The sequence below is a fragment of the Salmo salar genome, chromosome 22, assembly GCF_965601325.2.
Source record: "Salmo salar chromosome 22, fSalSal1, whole genome shotgun sequence".
Lineage (NCBI taxonomy): Eukaryota > Metazoa > Chordata > Actinopteri > Salmoniformes > Salmonidae > Salmo > Salmo salar.
Window position 1 is genome coordinate 54319914 of NC_138312.1, and position 17819 is coordinate 54337732.

Below are 17819 nucleotides of genomic sequence, written 5' to 3' on the forward strand. Positions count from 1 at the left end.
TTTAGTGGATCATGAGATAATTTTGACAAAATTAATGCATTATGGTTTTAAGGAGGTAGCATTGAATTGGGTACAGTCATATTTAACTGACAGGAAACAGTCCACCTATATCAATGGTTCATTTTCTTCCCCTCATGTGTTAAACTGTGGAATACCGCAGGGCAGCTGCCTTGGGCCACTTCTTTATTTAATTTATACCAACGACCTTTCCTATGCCCTAGCTGAAACTCAAGCTACTATATTTGCAGATGATACTACAATTTATGCAGCAGGACAATCGGTCCAACAGGTACAGCAAGCTTTACAAGGAGATTTGGAGAATATTAGGGAGTGGGTTTGCCAGAATAAACTTGTTTTAAACACCAAGAAAACCAAAGTTATGTTGGTCTGTTCCATTAGGAAAAGGCCAAAACAGCATGGGATACAATTAAGTATGGGAGGAGTACAAATTGAAGAAGTGGCAGAAACCAAACTATTAGGAGTGCAGCTAGACAGCTGCTTATCATGGTCATCTCAAATAACTAATCTATGTAAAAAAATTATTAAAACAGCATGCATAATCAGAAGGATAGCTAAATATTTACCAGGAAAAATTCTTAAGCAAATAACACAAGCTTTAATTGAGAGTCAAGTGAACTACTGTTCTGTGGTCTGGGGAAATGCATCATCAAGTGAAGTTAGGAGGCTGCAGATTGCACAGAACAAAGCAGCAAGGATTGTTTTACGGTGGAGATATGGTTTTTCTGTTGCAGTCATACGCAATGTTCTTGGTTGGTCATCAATCGACAAGATAATTGAAAAAAACATGCTTATTTTATTTCATAATATACATCATTTAAAACGGCCAAGTTCTATTCACAACGGTAATCAGTTGGTAAGAGACAGACATTCCGTAAATACTAGGAATAGATTGTCCACCATCTATGCGTTACCCAGACAGAAAAGAGAAATAGGCAAAAGAACATTTCGATTTAGAGCAATAAAGAAATGGAATAAATTAACTGAGCAAATCAGAAACCTTTCAATATATAAATTTAAACATTATTTTAAAACAATTTAAATATAATACACAGAAATGTTGTGGGATTACAGTAGATGAAGAATTCATATTTTTTAGATTGATTACTTATTGGTTTATTACGTTAGTATATTATGTATGTTTGTAATAGTGCGTTATATGTGAAATTGTGTTCGTATATAAATTGTATTTTAATATTTAAGGACTCTTGGAAGATTAGTCCAAATGGGGACTAAAAGAGATCCAAATAAAATCAAATCAAAATACCATACCATATCTTACCATACTATATCATACCATACCATAATACCATAACGTATCTTACCATACCCTACCCAACCTCTCTAGGGGGTGTGGGACGCTACCGTCACACCTGGCCAACATCCAGTGAAATTGCAGGGCGCCAAATTCAAAAACAGAAATACTTATTATAAAAATTAATAAAACATACAAGTGTTATACATCGGTTTAAAGATTAACTTCTTGTTAATCCAACCACGGTGTCAGATTTCAAAAAGTCTTTACGGCGAAAGCATACCATGCGATTATCTGAGAACAGCGCCCAGCAGACAAATCATTACAAACAGTTACCAGCCAAGTAGAGGAGTTATACAAGTCAGAAATAGTGATAAAATTAATAATTTACCTTTGATGATCTTCATATGGTTACACTCTTAAGACTCCCATTTACTCAGTTCGTAGAAACATGTAAAACAATGTTTATAATCAATCCTCAGGTTGTTTTTAGTCATAATAATCAATAACATTTCAACCGGACAAAAGCTTTGTCAATATAAAAGGAAAACAAGAAAGGTGTGATCTCGGTCGTGCGCATGAAAAACCTCTAGGACACTGAATGGTCCACTCATTCAGTAGTCTTACTCCCTCATTTTTCAGAATAAAAGCCTGAAACAATTTCTAAAGACTGTTGACATCTAGTGGAAGCCATAGGAAGTGCAATTTGAGTCCTAAGTCAATGGATACTGTAATGGCATTCAATAGAAAACTAGAAAATAAAAAGAAATCCCGTTCCTGGATGGATTTTTCTCAGGTTTTCGCCTGCCATATCAGTTCTGTTATACTCACAGACGTTATTTTAACAGTTTTGGAAACTTTAGAGTGTTTTCTATCCAAATCTATGCATATCCTAGCTTCTGGGCCTGAGTAGCAGGCAGTTTACTTCGGGCACGCTTTTCATCCGGAGGTGAAAATAGTGTCCCCTACCCTAGTGAAGTTAAAGCATACCATACCATAACTTAATACCATACCTTAGTCCTGGTAACCCCAGGGGGTGCACATTTTGGTTGTTGCCCTAGCACTACACAGCTGATTCAAATAATCAACTCATCATCAAAATTTGATTATTTGAGTCAGCTGTGAAGTGCTAGTGCAAAAATCTAAACATGCACCTAGGGGGGCCTCAGGACCGAGTTTGGGAAACGCTGTATTAATACCATACCAAGCCCTCGTAGCTGCTCTCATTGACTCCCACCCACACACACACACACACACACACACACACACACACACACACACACACACACACACACACACACACACACACACACACACACACACACACACACACACACACACACACACACACACCACTGCCCCCAGAGCCTTAATCCATCCCATTTTCCTTTCAGCTCCTTCTCCTTCACATTCAACACTGCATAACTCACAAATTGAGAAGAAAAGAGAGAAAGCCATAGATTCTGTTATTGTTGCTTCTGTAAAAGAAGTGTCAAATATGAAGAGATTCCAGCTCTTCTGATGGATCGAGCAGAGAAACAACAGAATTAATTGAACGGGCTGATTCACATGGAACACCATACTCCTCTCTCGGATTCATACGCAATATTGCTCCCAGTATAACAAAAGACGATCCATCTATGTCCTGACGTTTTTTATCTATTGTTCCCATATTGCATCAAATCAAATCAAATAAAACGTTATTTGTCACAAGCGCTGAATACAACAGGTGTAGGTAGACCTTACAGTGAAATGTTTACTTACAAGTCCTTAACCAAAAATGCTGTTTTAAGAAAAAATTGGGTTAAGAAAGTATTTACAAAAATAAACTGAAGTTAAAAAAAGACAAAAAAGGAAGAAAAAAATCGAAAAAATAACAAATTATTAAAAGAGCAACAATAATATAACAGTATCGAGGCAATATACAGGGGGTACCGGTACAGAGTCAATGTGCTGGGGTTAGTCAAGGTAATTGAGGTAGTATGTACATATAGGTAAAGGTAAAGTGTCTATGCATAGATAATAACCAGAGAGTAGCAGCAGCGTAAAAATTGAGGTGGGGGGTCAATACAAATAGTCCAGGTAGCCATTTGACTAGCTGTTCAGGAGTCTTATGGCTTGAGGGTAGAAGCTGTTAAGAAGCCTTTTTGACCTAGACTTGACGCTCCGGTACCGCTTGCCGCCCGTTAGCAGAGAGAACAGTCTATGACTAGGGTGGCTGGAGTCTTTGGCAATTTTTAGGGCCTTGCTCTGACACCACCTGATATAGAGGTGCGAAATGGCAGGAAGCTTGGCCCCAATGATCTACTGGGCTGTACGCACTACCCTCTGTAGTGCCTTGTGGACAGAGTTCGATCAGTTGCCATATCAGGCGGTGATGCAACCAGTCAGGATGTTCTCGATGGTGCAGCTGCAGAACGTTTTGAGGACCCATGCCAAATCTTTTCGGTCTCCTGAGGGAGAATAGCTTTTATCGTACCCTCTTCACAACTGTCTTGGTGTGTTTGGACCGTGATAGTTTGTTGGTGATGTGGACACCAAGGAACTTGAAGCTCTCAACTAGGTCCACTACAGCACTGTCGATGAGAATGGGGGCATGCCCGACCCTCCTTTTCCTGTAGTCCACGATCATCTCCTTTGTCTTGATCATGTTGAGGGAGAGGTTGTTATCCTGGCACCACACTGCCAGGTCTCTGACCTCCTCCATATAGGACATCTCATTGTTTCGGTGATCAGGCCTACCACTGTTGTGTCATCAGCAAACTTAATGATGGTGTTGGAGTTGTGCTTGGACATGCAGTCATGGGTGAACAGAGAGTACAGGATGGGACTGAGGAAGTCCAGGATCCAGCTACAGAGGGAGGTGTTCAGTCACAGGGTCCTTAGCTTAATGATGAGCTTTGAGGGCACTTTGGTGTTGAACGCTGTGCTGTAGTCAATGAATAGCATTCTCACGTAGGTGTTCCTTTTGTCCAGGTGGGAAAGGGCTGTGTGGAGTACAATAGAGATTGCGTCATCTGTGGATCTGTTGGGGCGGTATGAAAATTGAGGTGGGTCTAGGGTTTCTGGGATAATGGTGTTTATGTGAGCCATGACCAGCCTTTCAAAGCACTTCATGCCTACAGACATGAGTGCTACGGGTCAGTAGTCATTTAGGCTTGAAACATGTTGGTATTACAGGCTCGGTCAGGGACAGGTTGAAGACATTTGCCAGTTGGCCAGCGCATGCTTGGAGTACACGTCCTGGTAATCTGTCTGGCCCTGCGGCCTTGTGAATGTTGACCTGTTTAAAGGTCTTACTCACATCATCTACAAAGCGTGTGATAACACAGTCGTCCGGAGAAGCTGGTGCTCTCATGCATGCTTCAGTGTTGCTTGCCTCGAAGCGACCTTAGAAGTAATTTAGCTTGTCTGGTGGGCATGTGTCACTGGGCAGCTCGCTGCTGTGCATCCCTTTGTAGTCAATAATAGTTTGCAAGCCCTGCCATATCCGAGCTTGTGTAGTAAGATTCAATCTTAGTCCTGTATTGATGCTTTGCCTGTTTGATGGTTCGTTGGAGGGCATAGCGGGATTTCTTATAAGCTTCCAGGTTAGAGTCCCGCTCCTTGAAAGCGGCAACTCTACCCTTTAGCTCAGTGCGGATGTTGCCTGTAAACCATAGCTTCTGTTTGGGGTATGTACATACGATCACTGTGGAGACGACATCATCGATGCACTTATTGATGAAGCCATTGACTGATGTGGTGCACTCCTCAATGGCATCAGAAGAATCCCGGAAGATATTCCAGTCTGTGCTAGCAAAACAGTCCTGTAGCTTAGCATCTGCGTCATCTGACCACTTCCGTATTGAGCGAGTCACTGGTACTTCCTGCTTTAGTTTTTGCTTGTAAGGCGGAATCAGGAGAATAGAGTTAGAGTCAAATTTGCCAAATGGAGGTGGAGGGAGAGCTTTGTATGCGTCTCTGTGTGTGGAGTAAAGGTGGTCTAGAGTTTTCTTTCCTCTGGTTGCACATGTAACATGCTGGTAGAATGAGGTAACGCGGATTTAAGTTTCCCTGCATTAAAGTCACTGGCCACTAGGAGCGTCGCCTCTGGATGAGCGTTTTCTTGATTGCTTATGGCCTTATACAGCTCGTTGAGTGCGGTCTTAGTGCCGGCATCGGTTTGTGTGGTAAATAGAAAGCTATGAAAAATATAGATGATAACTCTTTGGTAAATAATGTGGTTTACAGCTTATCATGAGATACTCTATCTCAGATGAGCAAAACCTCAAGACTTCATTAATATTAGATTTCGTGCACCAGCTGTTATAGACAAATAGACATAAACCGCCACCCCTTGTCTTACCGGAGGCAGCTGTTCTATCTTGCTGATGCATTGAAAACCCAGCCAGATGTATGTTATCCATGTCGTCGTTCACCCACGACTCTGTGAAACATAAGATATTACATCAGAGCTCATCCATTTTATTATCCAATGATTGCAAGTTGGCTTATAGGACTGATGGTATAGGCGGATTACCGACACGCCGTCGGATCCTCACAAGGCACCCTGACCTACATCCCCAATATCTCTGTCTCTTCTTCATGCAAATGAGCCTTGTCCAGTGTCTGAAGTAAATCCTTCACGTCCGACTCATTAAAGAAAAATCTTTGTCCAGTATGAGGTGAGTAATCGCTGTCCTGATATCCAGAAGCTCTTTTCGGTCATAAGAGATGGTGGCAGAAACATTATGTACAAAATAAGTTACAAAAAAACACACACAATAGCAGAATTGGTTAGTAGCCCATAAAACGGCAGCCATCTCCTCCGGGGCCATTAGTGACATACAAGACAGGTATTGTACAGACAGGGGTCTTTCCACATCCATCACATAATCTATATATAGACCTGTCCTTATAACAGCAATCCTGTTCAACTTTGAACTATCAGAATTATTCATGGTCTTTTGAGCAGTGAGACATCCAATTCCCAATATAGGGAACTTCCTTTGGCCAGAGGAGTATAGGCCTGTATAAGGAATATGCTTCCATTTAGAATGCCAGCCTGAGTTGTTTTCCTGCCTCAATCTGCTTTTCTACCATGACTTATGTCTTAATTCTTCTTCTATATGATGCTTAGTGGTGTTGTACAACAGAAGAGTAGCAGAGAGCTGGTTTAGTAGCAGGTACAGTATAATAAACGTACATTAGCCTATAATTAAATCTCATGCAGTTATGGATACTGTTCAAACTCATAGAAACAATTGAAGCTGAATCAGGAAGGAAGTAATTCAGAGGACAAGGGATACACCACTACAACTACTCTCCTTCCTTCTGGTGTCTGTGTAGGTCAGTGGTGGCTGGTAACCTAAAACATTAAGGAGGACGATGGATGGAATAACCTAACGGGAGGACAATGTTATTAACTTCTTCGTGGCTCCTTTTTTCTCAATTTCCGCCTGACTGACTTGCCCAAAGTAAATTGCCTGTTGCTCAGGCCCTGTAGAAATGTTAAAATAATGTATGAGACTATAACACAATAGATATTGATTTGAAATTTGATATGGTAGGAGGAAATTCAAAGAAAAACCAACAGGAATTTCTTTTTTTTGAGAGACCATGCTCTTACAATGGAAAGTATAGAAGCGTTCTGAATTTTAGCTCCCAGGATGCAATTCCTGTGGCGTACACAGGGTGTCAGCAGTCTATGTTCAAGGTTTCAGGCTTGTAACTTCCAAAAGGAATAAGAAATATGAGTTTTAGTACAGGGACAGTGTCTTGGAAATTCATGTTTGGGTGCGAAATGAAGACAAGACGCACCTGCTAAAATTGGTTTCCTATTGAACATACTTCTTTCCGTAAGAAATAAAATAGTTTGATTACATTTTAGGGAATCTGAGGAGTAAATAGAAACATATTTTGACTTGTTGAAACAAAGCTTAGTGCTAGATTTTTGGATTCCTTTCTCTGCATGTTGAACGAGTGGATTACTCAAATTGATGGCTCCAACGGAACAGACTTTTTGGGATATAAAGAAGGATTTTATCTAACAAAACGACACTACATGTTATAGCTGGAACACTTTGGATGACAAATCAGAGGAAGATTTTCAAAAAGTAAGCGATTAAAATGTAATCGCTATTTGTGAATTTTTGAAACCTGTGCCGGTGGAAAAATATTTTGATGTGGGGCGCCATCCTCAAACAATCGCATGGCATGCCTTCGCTGTAATGGTTACTGTAAACTGGACAGTGCAGTTAGATTAACAAGAGTTTAAGCTTTCAACCGATATAAGACACTTGTATGAACCTAAATGTTTAATATCCATCATTTTATGATTATTTATTTGAATTGCGCGCCCTCCAGTTTCACCGAACGTTGTCCCACTAGCGGGACGCCTAGCCCAAACTTAAGGAGAGGACAAGGATATACAGCTACTGGCAGATACTCCACTATTACTACTGTTGTTGACCTTTATTCCTATCTGTACAGATAGGAAGAAAAAAACCCATTAAACTACTATATTTTCTGTATCCTGGAATGAACAAGAATCATAATGTGCTGGGCACCAGGAAGTGCAGTTGTAATGCAATTTCAGTCATAGGAGATATAGATATATCCATTTTAGTCTAAAAGTAATAAGGTGATTATGAAATACAGTGCTGACTTCTCTCAGTATTACAGTAGCTAAGAATAGAACCGGCCTAGAGCGTGGACTTATTTCAGTTACAGTAATCTCAGGCATGTATTCAAACAGATGTGCTTTCAGAACCTTTTTTAAATCTAGGACAGATGAGGTGTGTGACAGCCAAAACATTATCTCTGTACTGCCTCTCAGAAATGTCCTCTCAGAAGCACTAGGAATTAACAGTGTTGACCAAGTGAAGGACAAATATATGTCTAGACAGCTTATACAAGATGTTAAATCAAACCTACCCAAGTACATCATGGAGTTACATGACCTTGAAATGCCATGATTCCTCATGTTAACTAACTAGGGACAGAAGGGTTTTATTATGCACAGAGAAGCTCTTATCTAAAGGATTGCGGTTGCTCAAATTCAAGAGAAAGGGAATGTCTCAGAAATTGATACACTGTCATTCTAACACTGTGGGGAAAGAGATTAGGGAAGTATTAATTAGAACCACATTATGATGTCATACAAGGAACTCAGCGTTTGTTTTGAAACATGTAGAAGTACATTCCAAAACAAATGCTTCGTTCCTTGAAACTGATTACAGTTGTTAGTCAGCAGCATATCATAATATCTGAGATGTATCTACAAAATGAAGTACAGAATGCAACTGTCTTGGCACACTGTGGTGTCTAACACAAGTATAAAGCATTAATATCTGTACATGGATGAGTGTACTTCCTGAGCGGGAGGTCCACTGCATCCCCCAGGACCGCATCCCCCAGGACTCTACCACCCAAGGACTCCATCACCCAGGACTCCAGCCCTAGGACTCCGTCCCCCAGGACTCCAACCCCCAGGACCATCCCCCAGGACTACAATAGCCAGGACTCCATCCCCCAGTACTCCTTCCCCCAGAGAGAAAGTTTTATGGACAGTGAATGCTGCTTCTCTCCAGAGCCTGATCTACACACTATGAGGTGTCCAGGCACAACAGGGAGTACTGAGGCATGGAGGAAGGCCTGTGATACCAACACAGGCACACTGAGACACTATGATGCCATTGCTGTTCTATGACAAATTCCTGAAAATACTGAAACACCAGTGTTGGGGAAGCTACTGAAAATATAGTTTATCAAGCTACCAATTACTTGACAGTGGAATAAGTTAAGCGACACTAAAGCTGCCCTTAAGAAAAATAGTTTACCTAACTCAAATTACTTTGAAAAAGAACATGCAAACTACTTCGTGAAAAATAATACAAATCACAAGAACAGATAACTTTGGGGTCAGATGTTAACAAAATGTGTAATTTAGCCTATTAAACCCCAAAACTATGTTTCACGTCAGAATTAATCTGGTCTGATGCTAATAAAGAAAATAAATCCTTACCTATTTCAACTGTATTTTATTTTTGCAAAAAAAAGTAGTCTGTACCCACTGGGCACAGACGTCAATTCAACGTCTCCTTCACATTGGTTCAACGTAATTTCATTGAAATGATGTGGAAACAATGTTGATTCAACCAGTGTGTGTCCAGTGGATCATTCCAGTAGTTGGCTACACTGCTACACAACAACAAAAAAGCATTTAACTAACACTGTGAAACACTGAAACATTACAACACAGAAATGTTGAAACACAAACCACTTAAATCACCTAAGCACTGAAACACCTAAGCACTGAAACACCTAAGCACTGAAACACCTAAGCATTGAAACACTGAAACTGACACTGAAACAAAGTGCTACCCCACACTGGAATAGTGAGACACTGAAAAACTTTAACAATGAAATACACAAAAATACTTAAACACCCAAACAAGGAAACGCTGAAGCATATTAGTTGGCCTCTTGTTGTCAGCCCCACACTGAAATACTGTGATGCCCACACCACGTCAGTCAGCCCCGCACTGAAATACTGTGATGCCCACACCACGTCAGTCAGCCCCACACTGAAATACTGTGATGCCCACACCACGTGATAGGCTCTGTGATGCCCACACCACGTCAGTCAGCCAGCTCTGATAGGCTCTGTGATGCCCACACCACGTCAGTCAGCCAGCTCTGATAGGCTCTGTGATGCCAGTCAGCCAGCTCTGCTCTGATAGGCTCTGTGGTCGACTACACCATGTCAGCCAAGCCATGCAGGTCTCAGCATCTCAGGATTCTTAAGAGTGTCATCTCTGAGTGGCACCCAGCCAAGTCTCTCTCTGCAGGGCGGCTGAGAGCTACATGATTAGTGCTCAAGGCTGTCTGACTCTAACAGAGGGAGAAGGAGATTTCCACAACCTATATCATTACAGTAGAGGTAACTGTAGGACAGTTATGCACGGGCAAAATAACACACACACACAAACACACAACCTTACACATACAGCACCAAAGATTGTTCGATCAGATGTTTCACTTCCTCCTCAGTAATTAGTGCCTATTGATATCGTAACAAGAGGACAGTGTGATTCATGGTTCACTTCCTCCTCAGTAATTAGTGCCTATTGATATCGTAACAAGAGGACCGCGTGATTCATGGTTCACTTCCTCCTCAGTAATTAGTGCCTATTGATATCGTAACAAGAGGACAGCGTGATTCATGGTTCACTTCCTCCTCAGTAATTAGTGCCTATTGATATCGTAACAAGAGGACAGCGTGATTCATGGTTCACTTCCTCCTCAGTAATTAGTGCCTATTGATATCGTAACAAGAGGACAGTGTGATTCATGGTTCACTTCCTCCTCAGTAATTAGTGCCTATTGATATCGTAACAAGAGGACAGTGTGATTCATGGTTCACTTCCTCCTCAGTAATTAGTGCCTATTGATATCGTAACAAGAGGACAGTGTGATTCATGGTTCACTTCCTCCTCAGTAATTAAATGTAAATAGCGATTCTATACCAGCTAAATTAACAATCTCATTAATTGACACCCATTGCTCACATTACAGCTCGCAGAGAGCTGATCCCACTCTCAGGACATCAGACAGAGATATAGCCAGAGGCTGTCCACACTCTCAGTACATCATACAGAGATATAGCCAGGGGCTGTCCACACTCTCAGGACATCAGACAGAGATATAGCCAGAGGCTGTCCACACTCTCAGTACATCAGACTGAGATATAGCCAGAGGCTGTCCATACTCTCAGTACATCAGACAGAGATATAGCCAGAGGCTGTCCACACTCTCAGGACATCAGACTGAGATATAGCCAGAGGCTGTCCACACTCTCAGGACATCAGACAGAGATATAGCCAGAGGCTGTCCATACTCTCAGTACATCAGGCTGAGATATAGCCAGAGGCTGACCATACTCTCAGTACATCAGACAGATATATAGCCAGAGGCTGTCCACACTCTCAGGACATCAGACAGAGATATAGCCAGAGGCTGACCCCTCTCTCAGTACAACAGGCTGAGATATAGCCAGAGGCTGTCCACACTCTCAGGACATCAGACAGAGATATAGCCAGAGGCTGACCACTCTCTCAGCACATCAGACTGAGATATAGCCAGAGGCTGACCATTCTCTCAGCACATCAGGCTGAGATCTAGCCAGAGGCTGTCCACACTCTCAGGACATCAGACAGAGATATAGCCAGAGGCTGTCCACACTCTCAGTACAACAGGCTGAGATATAGCCAGAGACTGACCCCACTGTGATCCCTGAGCAACACCTGTCTCTCATCACGCACTCTCTCTCACACACACACACACACACACACACACACACACACACACACACACACACACACACACACACACACACACACACACACACACACACACACACACACACACACACACACACTTAACCTAAAGTTACATACAAATAAATCACGGGTAGAAGGGCAGTGCACCAGAATTGTCAAAAAGTCAAATGTCAAATGAAGATTGGACAAATGAAGAGTCCCCTCCCATGACCATAACCCTAATGATTTATAACAGTATTATTAAACTATTCCAACACTCCTAATTAATCTACTAAAACCAACAAAAAAAATAAGTTTAAAGTGAGAAGTAGGCATTGGTCTGAAGAAAAAGATAGAAAATTCACATGAGCGCCACAATGTCTACTCTGGGATGTGGCTCTACCAAGGTTTTCCAGCACACAGCTTTGACCTGCTACGGTAGCTATGTTGGTCTATTATTATTAAACCATTATATTTGTAGGAAGGAACTCACTCAATCTGTGTACTGTTCAAACTTGTCATTACAAACTCATTTAAATCTAGGTTATGGGACCTAGTGTCACGCCCTGACCATAGAGAGCCTTTTATTCTCTATGTTGGTTAGGTCGGGATGTGACTAGAGTGGGTAATCTAGTGTGTTTATTTCTAGGTTGGTCTGGTATGGTTCCCAATCAGAGGCAGCCATTTATCGTTGTCTCTGATTGGGGATCATATTTAGGCAGCCATTTCCCCATTGTGGGATCTTGTTTTGAGTTAGTGCATGTAGCACCTCTGATGTTACGGTTAGTTGTTTGTTTCCTTTTGTTTTGTAAGTTTCACTAAATAAAATATGTGGAACTCAGAGCACGCTGTGCCTTGGTCCGTCTCTCCACGCAATCGTGACACCTAGAAAAAGCATTTTGTTTTATTTACATTCAGCACTGACTTTAGAGCCAATAGTGACCTCTACAGTGATAGAAAATCTGTCTTCCAGTTTGAAAAGGCTTGGTCAACTGATGGAGCAATGGAATACAACACTGTATCTGTGGAATACAACACTGTGTATGTGGAATACAACACTGTGTCTGTGGAATACAACACTGTATCTGTGGAATACAACACTGTATCTGTGGAATACAACACTGTGTATGTGGAATACAACACTGTGTCTGTGGAATACAACACTGTATCTGTGGAATACAACACTGTATCTGTGGAATACAACACTGTGTCTGTGGAATACAAAACTGTGTATGTGGAATACAACACTGTGTCTGTGGAATACAACACTGTATCTGTGGAATACAACACTGTATCTGTGGAATACAACACTGTATCTGTGGAATACAACACTGTGTCTGTGGAATACAACCCTGTGTCTGTGGAATACAACACTGTGTCTGTGGAATACAACACTGTGTCTGTGGAATACAACACTTTATCTGCATGCACATGAATATGTATATATATTTTTTGATATCATCTACCTTGATGGCCTGAGTTCTGTCATTGAGATAATTATGAAACCATCGGGAAGTCTACAAACGTGGAAGCACAATTCATTCTATCATCTAAGGCATTTGCAATATAATTTACAACAAGCACGGTAGCCATAGTAGTACTATGTTTAGGTCTGAATCCGGATTGATTAATATTAAGAACACCATTTACTGATAGATAATAACGAAGCTGTTTGTTGACAAATGATTATAGGATTTTTGCAAGACAAGGGAGCCTGGAAAGGGGTGGATAAACAACACTTAGGCTTCTACTTCCAGGGTATACATACTATATACATTTTACGGACACAGTATATTTTATATTGGTTAACTTGTTGTTTTAGTCCCACCCTTCAACTCCACTCAACCCCTCCCATCTATCTCTGAACACCATCCAGTTTGGATTTCTGTTTGCCATATATTTTTCAGCTGTGCTGTGATGTTTCACAAAACTTCTGAACTTTTCTATTGTCATAGTTTCTACAGATTGTAAATCAAAGATCAAATGTTTTGCTATTATATTATATTGCATTATATTATTGATCGATTGACTATGACTTTTCAAATCACCCAGCGGACAGTAAATGTTACAATTCTTCAGCCGATCCTGAACCTGCTACCAAAAACATGCTACTGTACATGTGGACAACATTCTATTGGTTGCAAGAATTCTGTATAATAATTGAAATAGAAAAGTTTTGAATCCGCCTTCATTTTGTGTATCAGTTCATAAACCATGTGCCCTGGAACCGGTACATCGAAGATCTCTTCCTAACTATTATATGACTTATAAGGCACAGCTGTCCATTTTTTGGTCCTTAAATGAAAAGGGTATACTTCTTTATTTATCACAATTTTCTTTAATCAATTTTGGTCTTTAATGCAGGGCCGACAGACAAGTTCTCCCCTTTCCACTTGCCTCTACCATTTTTACAATCACCCAACCTCAACCCAAATGAGATGATTTGGGATGGGTTGGACTGCAGAGTGAAGGAAAAGCAGTCACCAATTGCTCAGCATATGTGGGATCTCCTTCAAGACTGTTGGAAAAGCATTCCAGGTGAAGCTGGTTGAGAGAATGCCAAGAGTGTTCAAAGCTGTCATCAAGGCAAAGGGTGGCTACTTTGAAGAATCTCAAATATAAAATATATTTTGATTTGCTTAACACTTTTTTGGATACTACATGATTCCATATGTGTTATTTCATAGTTTTGATATCTTCACTATTATTCTACAATGCAGAAAATAGTACAAATAAGAAAAACCCTTGAATGAGTAGGTGTGTCCAAACTTTTGACTAGTTCTGTAAGTCTAATGGTCACCTTATGGACGTTGTATCCTTGTTTTTATCCGATGAGTAGATTTTGAGTTACGTAGGTTTGGGTAAAAAATTGTCTGATGACCCCTTATGCTGACAGCCCTGTAAACAATCCAGTATAGTGGTTCTCGGTAACGGCTGGACGGATCATGACGAAAGGCGGGGAGAGTGTTGTGTACATCACCATTGGTGTCTTGTTGGCCTACATATGATGGTAAGGAGATTTTAATTTAACATTGAGCTTTAAATAAAATAAAATAAAATAAAATGTTATTTGTCACCTGCGCCGAATACAACAGGTGTAGACCTTACAGTGAAATGCCTACTTACAAGGCGTTAACCAGCAATGCAGCTTTAAGAAAAATAAGAGTAAAAATAATATTTACTAACTAAAGTAAAAAATAAATAAATAAATAACAATAAAATAACAATAACAACCCTGTATACAGGGGGTACCGGTACAAACACAGTGTGCAGGGGTACAGGTTAGTCGAGGGAATTGAGGTAATATGTACATGTAGGTAGGGGTAAAGTGACTATGCATAGATTATAAACAGTGAGTAGCAGCAGCGTAAAAACAATTATAATCATTTAATAAAACGGAAGGAGGAGTCAATGCAAATAACCAATTTAACAGTCGCGCCAACTATTGAGATTCCCACTCTGCTCTGTAAGGGCTATAACCTCCCCGTGTCATAACTAATTGATCCCGACACACCGAATGCTCTCAGAACGGACACTATTGAGAGACTATGAGGTCCTGTGCCATAACCGCCTGCGACCCACTAGCCTAGCCGCATTTCCAGCCTGTGACCCACTAGCCTAGCCCCATTTCCAGCCTGCGACCCACTAGCCTAGCCGCATTTCCAGCCTGCGACCCACTAGCTAAGCCCCATTTCCAGCCTGCGACCCACTAGCCTAGCCGCATTTCCAGCCTGCGACCCACTAGCCTAGCCGCATTTCCAGCCTGCGACCCACTAGCCTAGCCTCATTTCCAGCCTGCGACCCACTAGCCTAGCCGCATTTCCAGCCTGCGACCCACTAGCCTAGCCCCATTTCCAGCCTGCGACCCACTAGCCTAGCCGCATTTCCAGCCTGCGACCCACTAGCCTAGCCGCATTTCCAGCCTGCGACCCACTAGCCTAGCCCCATTTCCAGCCTGCGACCCACTAGCCTAGCCGCATTTCCAGCCTGCGACCCACTAGCCTAGCCCCATTTCCAGCCTGCGACCCACTAGCCTAGCCGCATTTCCAGCCTGCGACCCACTAGCCTAGCCCCATTTCCACCCTGCGACCCACTAGCCTAGCCCCATTTTCAGCCTGCGACCCACTAGCCTAGCCCCATTTCCAGCCTGCGACCCACTAGCCTAGCCCCATTTCCAGCCTGCGACCCCCTAGCCTAGCCCCATTTCCAGCCTGCCCCTATGTCTTTTCAGATTGAAGTCTGGCTGCGATCGCACCGGTAAAACTGTAACTCATTGATCCTGTAAGTAACACCTAGGAAAGCTAGGTCCTGTATGATCACCCCCACTGCCTCCTCACCTGTTCAGCAGCCTCTGGGTCCAGGTGTGAGTCCAGGAGAGGCATGGTGAACTGGATCTTCCTGGGGCTGCCTGTCTCCATGGTCCTGCTGGTGGTAGAGTAGTAGTAGTAGAGTAGAAGCTGCACAGATCACTATCGAGCACTTTCTCTCTCTGTGTCTCTCTATCTCCTCACACCTGTCCCCTTCTTTTACCCCCTTTCTCTCTCTCTCCCTGTCCTTTCGATGCTGTACTCTTTCAGTCTTTCTTTCTTTTCCAGCTCTACTATTCCTGTGTTCCTCTGTTCCTCTGCCCGGTCTCCTTTCAGTTCTGTACTAGAGAGGGAAGCAAGGGCATACTGCGCTCTGAAGACCTCTCTCTCCAGCTCTCTCTCTCTCTCTCTCTCTCTCTCTCTCTCTCTCTCTCTCTCTCATTCGCTGAGTATGCCTCCCTCTCGCATTTGACCCCGCCCCCTCTCCGCTCTCTCTCGTTCTATTGGCTGGTCTTGCACTGGGACTTAACTGCAGAGCCAAACCAAGCCGGAGGCTGAGGCTCTCCTAACTCCTACAAGCAGCCAAATACATCACACCAACACGCTCAGAAAAAATATTTTAGTAATGGTGGATTTTTTTAAAAGTCAAACACCTACACACACACGGCACAACACACCTACACACACACCTACACACACACATACAGATGTACACAACACATACACTACATAACATATTGATGGGTACTGAACATAACACAGCGGACGTCCCTTTCATCTTCAGACATATAATATTGACCTGTATTTATTAACATTTACAGACAAGCCACGAGACAGAGATATGTTCAGTCGTCATAAGATCATGATATGTCATGTCAGAAAATATATGATATCAAGACATCATGGTCATTTATGATAATGGGTTTCTGTACAGCACTTTGAGATATCAGCTGATGTAAGAAGGGCTATATAAATACATTTGATTTGATTTGATTTGATAAGCTCATGATGAATCAGGTCCAATCAGATATGATATCATGATGTCATTGTCAGTCATGATAAGATGAAGCCGTGACAGATAGATGCTCTGCTGTATTCATTATGATGTCCTGTAACATAGCGTCCACTCTGATCAGGTATATCCTGTAACATAGCCTCCACTCTTAGATCAGGGATGTCCTGTAACATAGCCTCCACTCTGATCAGGTATGTCCTGTAACATAGCCTCCACTCTTAGATCAGGGATGTCCTGTAACATAGCCTCCACTCTGATCAGGTATATCCTGTAACATAGCCTCCACTCTGATCAGGTATGTCCTGTAACATAGCCTCCACTCTGATCAGGTATGTCCTGTAACATAGCCTCCACTCTGATCAGGGATGTCCTGTAACATAGCCTCCACTCTGATCAGGGATGTCTTGTAACATAGCCTCCACTCTGATCAGGGATGTCCTGTAACATAGCCTCCACTCTGATCAGGGATGTCCTGTAACATAGCCTCCACTCTGATCAGGGATGTCCTGTAACATAGCCTCCACTCTGATCAGGTATGTCCTGTAACATAGCCTCCACTCTGATCAGGTATGTCCTGTAACATAGCCTCCACTCTGATCAGGGATGTCCTGTAACATAGCCTCCACTCTGATCAGGCATGTCCTGTAACATAGCCTCCACTCTGATCAGGGATGTCCTGTAACATAGCCTCCACTCTGATCAGGGATGTCCTGTAACATAGCCTCCACTCTTAGATCAGGGATGTCCTGTAACATAGCCTCCACTCTGATCAGGCATGTCCTGTAACATAGCCTCCACTCTGATCAGGGATGTCCTGTAACATAGCCTCCACTCTGATCAGGGATGTCCTATAACATAGCCTCCACTCTGATCAGGGATGTCCTGTAACATAGCCTCCACTCTAATCAGGCATGTCCTGT

The 17819-nt window shown here is 42.2% G+C and overlaps 1 protein-coding gene across 2 annotated transcripts in view; it reads right to left on the reverse strand.

Annotated features, from left to right (window-relative positions):
• LOC106583709 (protein phosphatase 1 regulatory subunit 1A) overlaps positions 1-16278 on the reverse strand; it is a 63868-nt gene extending 47590 nt beyond the window's left edge. For both annotated transcript variants that reach the window (XM_014168229.3, XM_014168231.3), the window contains exon 1: positions 15915-16278. In XM_014168229.3, the coding sequence (XP_014023704.1) occupies positions 15915-15995 (81 nt within the window). In that variant the 5' untranslated portion in view covers positions 15996-16278. The remainder of the gene's footprint in view (positions 1-15914) is intronic.
• Between the last annotated feature and the right edge of the window lie 1541 nt (positions 16279-17819).